The sequence below is a fragment of the Alligator mississippiensis genome, chromosome 12 (assembly GCF_030867095.1).
Source record: "Alligator mississippiensis isolate rAllMis1 chromosome 12, rAllMis1, whole genome shotgun sequence".
In the NCBI taxonomy this organism is placed as follows: domain Eukaryota; kingdom Metazoa; phylum Chordata; order Crocodylia; family Alligatoridae; genus Alligator; species Alligator mississippiensis.
In genome coordinates, this window is record NC_081835.1 from 25,255,761 (window position 1) to 25,266,914 (window position 11,154).

The window sequence follows — 11,154 nt, forward strand, 5'->3', positions numbered from 1 at the left end:
TTTGGGTCCCCCACTACAGACAGGATGTAGACAAATTGGAGTGAGTCCAGCAGAGGGCAACAAAAATTATTCGGGGGCTGGGGCACATGACTTCTGAGAAGTGGCTAAGGGAACCGGGCTTATTTAGTGTAGAGAAGGGAAGACTGAGAGGGGATTTAATAACAGCCTTCAGCTACCTGCAGGGTGGTTCCAAAGTAGATGGAACTGGACTGTTCTCAGTGGCGGCAGATAAGAGAACAAGGAGCAATGGTTTCAAGTTGCAGCAAGGGAAATTTAGGTTAGATATCAGGGAAAACTTTCTGATGAGAAGGGTAATAAAGCACAGGAACAGGTTACCCAGAGAAGTTGTAGAATCTCCGCCCTTGTATGTTTTTAAGACCTGGCCAGACAAAGCATTGGCTGGGATGACCTATTTGGAGATGGTCCTGCTTGAGCAGGGGGTTGGACTATGGCCTCCTGAGATCCCTTCCAACCCTAATTTTCTATTATTCTATGATAAATCACAGTTTGGCTTTAACCTACTACCCCAGCTGTGTTCAAAATACAATGAAACATGTGCCTTAAGGCTAGGTATGTGGTTGCTGATTTCTGTGGCCAAAAACATGTAAGAGCATGTTGTGTAGACTTCCTCTTGATGTGACAGCACACACACACAGGCATAATCCAATGGGTGGGAGGAGGGCAAAGATGATTTTAAGTCACCTTTGGGGTCCTGAGATTCTGTGTTGAAACAAACCCCAGAATAATGTAGGCAGTTCAGTGAGGATCACAGCAACCCAGAGACAGACAATATAGCTCAAGCTTCATCATAGCATTACCCTCTACTTGGGGCTTGTTAGTAGCTCTGTGGCATCCCCTGTGAGAAGGGAATGCTCCTTCAGCCACCTCAGGGAGACTGTTTACACCAGGGGTAGGCAACCCAAGCACGGGTGCCAGAGCGTGACACATGAAAGCATTTTGCTTGGCACGCATGCTTGCAGGCAGACAACAGGGAAGGGGCCAAGGCTGTAGTGAATCGGGTCCCTCATGGCTCCCCAGTGATCTGCCTGAGGCACACCAACATCTTACAAATCGAGGTTTGGGGTGTTTTTGGCACTGCCCAAAAACGTTGCCGACCCCTGGTTTATACTGTTGCAGTGCAGAGGCTAAGACAGATCCCTCCCAACTGTTTTAGTGCTAACCTGAAGAGCTCAACAATCACAAGATAAACCAAAATACATACAGAAGACAGCCTCACTTGCTCATGTGCCTGCTGCCTGAACCTTATACATTTTACAGATGGGAATTAAGCACATTTTCAGACAAAATTAGTTCCAGACTAGCAGGGACCAACACAGCAAAAGGTGTCATATGGATGGGATTTTCCCCATGTTTCTGGTTACATTACCCTGTTGCTCACTGGTGAGAACTGGCAGTGCAAAGTCAGAGCTGTCCATTACTGGGTCTGTAAACATAGAAACAGAAGGTCTAAATCAGTTCGAGTTCTTTAGACTTCCACAATGTACCTAGCTTTCCACTAGGGAGGCTACATATCTTTACAGTACTTAACCTTTTGAGGACACTCGGGTACAGCAATAGAAGTTTCACAGCACAATTAATTTAATTTCCTAGAACCAATGTGTGGAGTCATTGAGGGAAACCCTCCTGGAAGTTTAACCTGAAGGGTGCCTGCAGGATTGACCAATGGTTACGAAAGATCAAGGGTCTGTTCATTATGAGTAAAACAATAGGAAGTTTCACTCCATCACATACATATTTTTTGCAGTTGTAATAGTACCTAATTACCTAGTTGTTGCAGAGTGAGTAATTTAACATGTAATTCCTCATTCAGGAAATAGTATGATCATCCTTTATTTGTAACATTCATTGTTCCTTGAAATATTCAGATCAAAGAGAATAATGAAAATGATATGAATATTAGATGAGCAAAGTTAAGAATATCTATTGCACAGGAGATCCTGACATTTCCACATTTGTCTTATCACCAGTTGGAATAAAAAGTTGCATTTTCAACAGTCCTTTCCAGGGTGAAAATTCTGAAATTTTGACACTAAAATGCCAAAGTATTTCATTTTGACCTTCTCAAAAAGTAAAATCTTTTTGGTTTCTTACTAAAATTTACTTTTGGGTAAATTCCATTTAAACATACTAAACTCCATTTTATTATTGTAGCACATTGCCTATGGGATCTGTAGTTCAGGAATCTGATGCCTACATTATTCCATGTGAACTAGGCTTTCTGGCTGAACTACATGTCTGATGAGATAGGTTAGTCTGAGGCAAATCCACATTACCTTGGGAGATGTAATCTTCTCAAGAGCCCAAACTACGCAAGAGAAAATGGGGCCTGAACTACAACCCTTATAAAGAAGGCAGGTTGGGTGGGGTGGTCCTTAGAAACTAACTGATTCAGAGGCATAAGCTTTCACAGGCAACAGCCTTAGGTGTCATCTTGTCCTAGCATCTTCAGACTAACACAGCTAATCACCTCTCGATCTCATAAAGTAATACAATGATAGAAATAAGCTGTGGAAAGCTTTGTTAAACTCATTTGAAACATTTAATTCAGTCTAAGAAAGCAAAATATTCTCATCTGATTTAAATATCTGAAGTAAAATATTTAATTTTTATTTTCCTGGTGGAAAATTGATATTCTTTGGCAAAATCAACCCAATGAAGAATTTCCAGCTAGCTCTGGTTAATGTGCTGAGAATGCTAATGTCAAAGATAAGAGATTAAATTTTATAGATATTGAAATAAACCAGCATTTTAACTGTCCAGTTCCTTAAAAAAAGAATTTATTAACAATCATGGGATCATAGGGACCTTACAAGGTCATCTAGTTCAGCCTCCTGCTTAAGGCAGGATCATCCCTGACTAACTATCCCAGCCAAGTATCTGTCCAACCTGCTCTTGAAAATTTCCAGGCATGGAAATTTCACAACTTTTCTAGATAGCTTGTTCCAATGCTTGTCTACACTCATAGTCAGGAAGTTCCTCCTCATCTCCAACTTAAATTTCCTTTGCTGCAGCTCGAGTCTATTGCTTCTAGTCCTGTTCCCTACAGCCACAGAAAAAGCCCATCTCCATCCTCCCTTTAATAGCCCTCGGGTATTTGAAGACTGTTGTGACATGTCCACTGTTTTCTCTTCTCCAGATTAAGTATCCCTAGCACTTTCAGCCTTTCCTTGTAAATCATGCTTTCCAGGCCTCTAATAATTTTTGTTGATCTCTGCTGGACTCTTTCCAATCTGTCTGAATCCTTCTTGAAGTCTGGGGCCCAGCACTGCACACAGTCGTCCAGGTGAGGCTCACCTATGCTGAACCGAGTGGAAGAATCACTTTCCTTGATTCGCAAGTGACACTCCTGTTAATAGAGCCAAGTATACTGTTGTTCTTTTCGGCTAGAGACATACATTACACATAAACCAGTTTAAGTGATCAGAAACTGGTTTAAACCTGTAACAGAACAGATGATCAACACATATAAACCAGTTTCAAAATGGCCAAAACTGGTTTGAGATAAACCTGGTTGAATGTAGTATCAGACTTAACTGATTTGGCTCAAACTGGTTTATGCAATGTCTGTCCCAGATCCCCTGCTGGTTTAAGATAAACCAGACTCCCCCAGCATCCCAGCATGCTCTCTGGCCTGAGTGGGGCTCTCTGCTCCACAGCAGAGCTGACCCCTTCCCTTCTGCTCTCTAGGCAGAGCAGGGACCCGCCCCAGCAAAGACAGCGGCTGGCACCCTGGGTTAAGGCCAAGTGGGCAGGGAGGGGGTTACTTCTTCCCACCTTCCCCCACTGGGTCAGCCTGTCTGCTGAGGAGCAGAGGGGAGGGGGCTGCAGCAGTGGCCCCTGGAGCTGGCAGAGCCCGGCTGTAGGAAAGGGACAGAGGCAGGAATGAACCCATCTCCCTGCCCGTTCACCTAAACGGGGCCGTGCTGGGTTGGTTGTCCCGCGGGGGGGATCTTCCCTCTCCTCCTCCTCCCAGTGGGGCGGGGGACTCTGTGAGGTGCTGGATGAGGGCTCTTCCTCCTCTTCCCTTTCCCCCCGGCCGCTGCAGGGCTGGGAGCGGGGTCTCCATGCGATGCTGCCCGGCCCCGGAGGGGTGGAGGGAGCAGGGGGAGGCTCTGTGCCATGCTGGGGGGAGATCTTCCCCTTCTCCTTCCCCCAGAGGGGCAGCGGGAGCGCGGAGCTCAGCTGGGCGGGGTGTGGGTGTGAGAGAGCGGAGGAGTGTAGTGCAGGGCTTCCCCGCCGCGGGTGCGGAGCTGAAGGCATGGCACAGAGCCGCGATAAAGGCAGCCAGCACAGCGCTGGGGACGAGGAGCGCGGCCTGCCCGCGCGGCGCTCGCTCACGGCGGGGAAGCCCCGCGCTGGACTCCGCTAGGAAGCGGCGGGGTCCCTCCACTCCCGGCGGGGTGCAGGGTGCATGGCCGGGAGCGGGGAAGCAGCCGGCTCCAGTGCGGGGCTTCCCCCGCTGCGCCTGCTGGAGCTGCAGGTTCAGGGAGCGGAGCCGCAGGGATAAGGCAGGCTGCGCTGCCTCCCCCCGCACAGCGCTGGCTGGAGCCACGCCTGCACCGGACACGAGCACCCTGACCTGCCGCTGCCAGGCAGTGTGGGCTGCATGCCGTGGGGGGTCCTACACCCCCCACCTGAGACCCCGCCCGCCCAGCTGAGCTCCGCTCCCGCTGCCCCTCTGGGAGGAGGAGGGGGAAGAGTTCCCCCCAGCATGGCACAGAGCCTCCCCTGCCCTGGGGGGGGAGGAGTGGGGGAAAGAGTCCCCTCTGGGGCTGGGCAGCATCCCATAGAGCCCCACCTCCCCACCGCACAGCAATGGGGGAGAAGCAGGGGGAAGAGTCACCCTCAGGGGCCAGGCAGCCTCGCAGAGCCCCCCACCCCCACCCCACTGCAGGGGGGGGGGAGGAGGAGGGAGAAGAGCCTCCCCCAGCACCAAACAGGGACCCTCCCAGCCCTGAGGTGATAGGGGGGAGGGGAAAGAGTTCCCCCTGGTGCTGTCAGGGAGCCACTGGGGCAGGCCAGGACCCCCTCCTCAGCTCAGCTTCCCTGCGAAAGGGAGGGCTGCCCTGTTGAACATCATGTGCCCCCGGAGGTTGGGGGGGCATGGCTACTGCCCACAGGCGGCAGCAGCGATGTTGGTGGCAGGGGCATGGCAGCGGCAAGCAAGCAGCTTCCGCAGGCAGCCACAGTGGGATGGGGGTTGGTGAGCAGCAGTCAGCAACCACACACACACACCGCCGGCAGTGGCAGCAGTGGCCAGCGGTGATTGGGGACCACCTGCAAATACTCCCAGCAGTGTCCGCAGCAAGGGGCGGGGCGAGTTGCCACCACCTGCAGGTGCCGCTGGCAGTGTCGGCAGCACTTTTTGCCTGGGATGTACCGCCAAACTCAGGCACACCCTACGCATCACCAAAGGCTGCTCTAGCACCCTGGGGCTTCTAACTTGAGCCACTGCAGGCATGTGCCGAACATCTATCCACCTGCAAACTGATTCACTCTCTGCAGGTTAGACTAACGTGCAAAGACTGAATCAATTCAGGCTCACACTTTTTGAATGTCTGTCTCTAGCCTTTTGCAACAAGAGCACACTTGTTGGCTCCTATTCAGCTTAACTGTTTCCTGTAAACCCCAGGTCCTTTTCTGCAGTCCTGCAGCCTAGCCAGACATTCCCCAGCCTGTATATGTGCATGCAGTTATTCCATCCTGAGTGCAGGATTTTGCAGTTGACCTTGTTGAATTTCATCTGGCTGACTGTAGACCATTTGTCCACTCTGTCCAGGTCATTCTGGATCTTGGCCCTAAACTCTAGAACAAGGGTGCCTATGGGCTAAATCTGGCCTACAGAGCCATAGCATTCAGCTTGCAGGGCTACCCCCGGGTCATGATGTGGGGGGGCATTGGGGAAGCCACCCCTCCCACTTCGACAAATTCCCAAGCCTCACATGGCTGGATTGAGGCTGAGCCATGCCCCCTCCCTCCCATGTAACTGGGCTGGGGCTGGGCCACATCCCCTCCCCCTGCATGGCTGCATTGGGGCCAAGCTGTGCCCCAGCTCTCTTCTTATGGCCAGATTGGCCCCTGCCATGCCTGCCAGACTGGGTCCACTACTTGGATCTGGCTCAAGGACAGACCTGGCCCTGCCTATCCCACCCACAGAGCAAAAAGGTTGAGCACCACTGCTCTAGTATGTCATCCCTCTGAAGTATCTGAAAATCTGTCCTTTCCTTGGAACCAGAGTACAGGGTTATATTGTTATCATAGTTTCTGGGTTCTTTGTTTTCCATTGATTAATGTAAAAGGCATTGGGGGTCACGAAGCCCTCAGTTTGAATTCCTAATTAGACATTGGTTCACTTTTTAGCTTTGGTCAAATAATCTCTTTGTTTAGGGGCTAAGTCTGAAACACTACTGAGGTATCTCATGGATGAGTTATGAGAAATACTTTAAGGCAAAATATTCATAGATTCATAGATGCTGGGGTCGGAAGGAACCTCATCAGATCATTGAGTCTGACCCCCTGCCCTGGGCAGGAAAGAGTGCTGGGGTCAGATGACCCCAGCCAGATGCCTATCCAGCCTTCTCTTAAAGACCACCTCCCTTGCAAGCCCATTCCAAATTTCGGCCACCCTTACCGAGAAGAAGTTTTTCCTGATATTCAGCTTAAGTCTGCTCTCTGTCAGTTTGTGAACATTGTTCCTTGTTACCCCAAGAGGTGCCCTGGTGAACAGAGCATCTCTGATCCCTTGCTGTGCTCCCTCTAATTAATTTGTAGGTGGCCACAAGATCACCTCTCAGCTTTCTCTTGCGGAGGCTGAAGAGGTCCAGGTCCCTCAGTCTCTCCTTATATGGTTAGGGGCTTACAGGACAAGCCCTATGAGTGGCCCTCCTCTGGACCCTCTCAAGTCTATCAATATCCTTCTTGAAGTATGGCACCCAAAACTGGATGCAGTACTTCAACTGCGGTCTGACCAGTGCCACATAGAGGCGAAGTATCACCTCCTTGATTCTATTTGTCATGCATCTGCTGATGCATGATAAAATGCGGTTAGCTTTGCTGATGATTTCGTCACACTGACAACTCATGTCCATCTTGGAGTCCACTATGACTCCGAGATCCCTTTCTGCTTCTATGCTGCTAAGAGGGTCACTTCCTAGCCAGTAGATGTGCTGGATATTTTTGCACCTGAGGTGTAGCACTCTGCATTTGTCCTTGTTGTACTGCATCCTATTATGTACTGCCTGCTTTTCTAACCTGTCCAGGTCTGCTTGCAATCATTCCCTACCCTCCGGAGTGTACACTTCACCCCACAATTTAATATCATCCGCAAACCTGGACAGAGTACATTTCACACCCACATCCAAGTCACTTATGAGGAGTGAATATGGAGCCTTGAACTTAGGCCCAAGCAGGTAAGTATTTTCACTTCACATTGTGACATCAATATTTAATTACAGTTCCCCAGTGATTTCAGCACTGACACTTTCAGGAGCACTAGATTAGATAACAGCTAATCAACACATGTAGTCATTAATGTTTGAAATTAAAATAGTGTTTTATATACACAGGACTTGATTCCTTGCTTACAGCCAAGTGAATCAGGAGTGGGTGGAGAGACACTACAGCGAGACTAGTAAAAGAAGGATCAGGACTGGTATTTCTATAGAACTGTGCTTTTAACATTCTTGCAACCTGAAATACTTTTCCTTTAAAGTAATCTCGTTTCTCTGGGGGGGATATGTACCAGTCAGAACTGGATTCTATCTGCAGCATTGAAAGCCTTAGGGCTAAAGGAATGAACTTATTTGAAATAATCATATTTCTATTCTGCCTGTGAGTTCAAAATTGTATACAGTGAGCAATACAAACAGTTCATTCATTATTGATGACTGACTGAATTCTGTACAAAATTCACAGGCCATAATCTCTATCCTGCAAGGTTAGAGTCTGAAAGGAAGGCAGGAAGGTTTTGAACCCATGTATAAATCCTAGTAAACACAGAGGGCCAGGTTCACGCATAGGCTTATCTGCTTTGTGGCACTCCTGTGATGCAAAACAGCTGTAACTCTTCATTTATGGCTGCTTGGTGGTGTCTGAGAGGCACAAGGCAGCCAGTGTGTATTAGTAAATCCATCCCATAGTGTAGAAATGGGACAGTATATACAACATTAAAAGCAGAGGGGACACCCTCAGCCTCATTAACTGTCAAGAGTTGATTTACCTTCAGACTTCCTTCATTTGTAGGCCTTGATAAGTGAACTGCTCCATTGTGGCTGATATGTTGGGGAGCTAACATGAAACACTTTTCTGGGACTGCTCCCTGTCAAAAGTATGGTGATGTATTCCTTGGGATTTCAGAACAGAAGCTTTAAAAGAACAGCACTGTCTCACTGCATTACGCATGCCAGGGGAAGGGCTGAAGAGAGGAAAGGATGTGTTGTGGGTTCCCTTGACATGCTCCTTAAAAAGCCTTGGGTTTAAGGCTGGGATTTTCGAAGGAGTTGAAGGGAGCTAGGCACTGAACATCTATGGGATTTGGGCAGATGACTCTTGGGCTCCTTTGAAACAGCAGTCAAAAGAGAAACATAATAGCCAGGGCTGGCCCACAATTTTTTGGGGCCCCCTGCCCTGAAGAAGCTGCTGCTGGCAGCACCGGGGTGGGGGCAGGCTGGTGAGCGGTTGGAAGTGAAGCGGGCGGCGGCAGGGAGTGGGGTGGTGAGTGGCCACAGGTTTCACAGTATAGGATGAGCCGGGTGGAGCATGGTATAGGAGCAGCAGTTCGCTGCTGCAGGGGAGGGGAAAGATATCTCCACCTTTTTTGCTGCTGATACACATGTTGAGTATCCAAAAAACACCTATTTGGTGGCAAAAAAGGAGGTGACATCTGCCTTGCTGCAGCAGTGAATCTCTGCCTGCTGCCCCTACATCATAGGCTGCCACTGCTGCTCTGCTCTGCCCTCCCTGCTGCTGGAGCCACAGACAAAGCCACTTCAGGGAAGATGTAAGGTGCTTGTGTGGGGAAGGAAGAGGGGGTAGGAGAGTGAAGAGCTCCCCTTTGTAGGCAGCACCCAGGCCTCTTGCCTCACACACCACCCATCATAACATAACAGCCTAAACAAATGAAGACTACCTGCATGCACTAATAATTATTCAAGTGATCTATATCATTTTCTACTGTACATTTTTGAAAGTCCTCTTAATAAATAATGACAAACTGATGGTAATGTACTGGCATTTCAACTGTGACATTTGTTCACTGGGGAGTGACATGAATGATAGGCCTGAACTATTTTTCCCTGGAGTAAATCAGAATGTAATTGCAGCAAAGGCTTTCTTAAAATTATTTTGGAGTAACACTTGTGTGAATCAGACCTCTTATCTCACGTTAGTTTGTTCTAGGGCAGATGCAAACAGCTGTCTGAGAAAGGCATTTGCAGACTCTTTTTGTTTTAGAGGTGCCAGTTTTCAGTGAAATAGTTCATTTGCCAAAGCAGCACAGGTTTTGTTTCAGCCAAACACAGGGGGGGGAAATCAGAAAATTCTAAACGTCTTGTTCTGATATTTTCAAAAGTAACATTTTAACTTTGTATTTTGGGACCACATGTGGCTGATTTAAATCAAAATATGAAAAATGACCACTTGTACCTGGCTCTTAAAAACAATCAAACAAACACCCCAACTAAAATGAATGAACCAGCCAGTTCCAGGTTGAAGGGAATGTTTTGTTCAACCCAAAATGCAATCTGGCCAGCGCAGCAGATGGCTTCAGCATGAAAACTGAAACTGAAACAATTCCATTTCAGGCCACCCGAAATTATTTTTTATCTACTATTTTGGCTTTAATACCACAGCAAAAAACTTGTGACTCTTACAGATATACATAAACCATATAAAACCCAAGTATTATGGTAAACATTTTTGAGTGCCAGCTACCAGCAACCCTAGCTATTAGCTATCTGTTTACAGGTGAACAAATACAGAGCACTCCTGTAGCAGTCTACATCCATCATCTTTTTCTGCATTGTATTTGTCTGAATTGTTGCTTTAAAAAGTCTAGAGAAAAAGGTTGTTTTAAATTCAGTAGATTTACCACAACCCATAAGCGCTCATATTTACAACCTGAATGAAGCTAAGGTAAAGAACAGGCCTTTCACATTATACTTCTTCAGAAACATTGGCTCTTTGCAACAAAGAATAATTTAAAATAAAATATTAGAAAGATTCAGCTGATGAGACCAAAAGAACCAGCCCAATCCTTCTACCACTGTCTTGTAAACCACAAATATTGCTGCTACAGTAATTGCATTTTTAGAAGGTAATAAATAACCACACAGTTCATATATCACAACCAGAAAAGTGTGTAACATCTAAAGAAAAGATCAGATCCAAAGACTCTATAATAACGTAACATGTTCTCTGCATATGTGGCATTTACCTTCTCTTCCACTGGTACAGCTGCTTCAAAAATGAACAACCATCCTGTTGGAAAGGCAGGGAAGTGAGTGAGACAGTACAGGCAATGACGAGGTATCTGAGTGCATAAATCATGCGTTCTGTGTTGGTTGGATCATGGCAGGCCTTCATAGTCACAACAATATTTACATGTGGTTCAGCTCCCTCAGGCTGCCTGACTCACAGCAGAATAAATCGTTTCATTTCTTCCTTATATCTGAGTTAGCTCCTTATACTAAAGTTTTACCTCAAACAGAGCAGTCAGGTTGGAAGTTTCAGATCCAATCCATCCTAGAGTCTTCTTATTCCATGGGAAGTTCCTGCGGTGCTCTGGGACCCTCATTCACCCAGACACAAATACAGAGCAACTTGCGGAGGAAGCAGCTTGAGATTGTTGTTTCCCTCACAGCTATTGTGATGCAATCTGAATGCTCTGCATTTTAGTTAAGCAACTTAAGCTACAAGGGAATGGTTGTCTTTGTGCAAGGAAGAAGGAAAGGAGGTTTATAAACCACCAGCCTTCAGTTAGTGAGATAATGAATAGGAGATAACCAGGGATCTGGGTTTTCTGTTTGCCATGGAAAAATGGAGTAAACCACAGATTTTACCTTTTACCAGAGGCATCCATGGATTTCTCATTTTACCGGAGAAACCCGCAGATTTTGCCATTTTGCGAGGAGTCCC

The 11,154-nt window shown here is 47.4% G+C and overlaps 1 protein-coding gene across 4 annotated transcripts in view; it reads right to left on the reverse strand.

Moving 5' to 3' along the window:
* The window catches only part of TMEM40 (transmembrane protein 40), a 34,142-nt gene extending 23,288 nt beyond the window's left edge, over positions 1–10,854 (reverse strand). Inside the window, exons 1-3 of one of the 4 annotated variants that reach the window (XM_019495444.2) lie at positions 10,718–10,854; positions 10,454–10,497; positions 1,388–1,444 (exon numbers count right to left, since the gene is read on the reverse strand). In XM_019495444.2, coding sequence (XP_019350989.1) covers positions 1,388–1,436 — 49 coding nt within the window. In that variant the 5' untranslated portion in view covers positions 1,437–1,444; positions 10,454–10,497; positions 10,718–10,854. Of the gene's footprint in view, positions 1–1,387; positions 1,445–10,453; positions 10,684–10,717 lie in introns of those variants that run through there. The other 3 variants (XM_014596546.3, XM_019495445.2, XM_014596545.3) reach the window with 3 other exon arrangements.
* Positions 10,855–11,154: the final 300 nt, after the last annotated feature.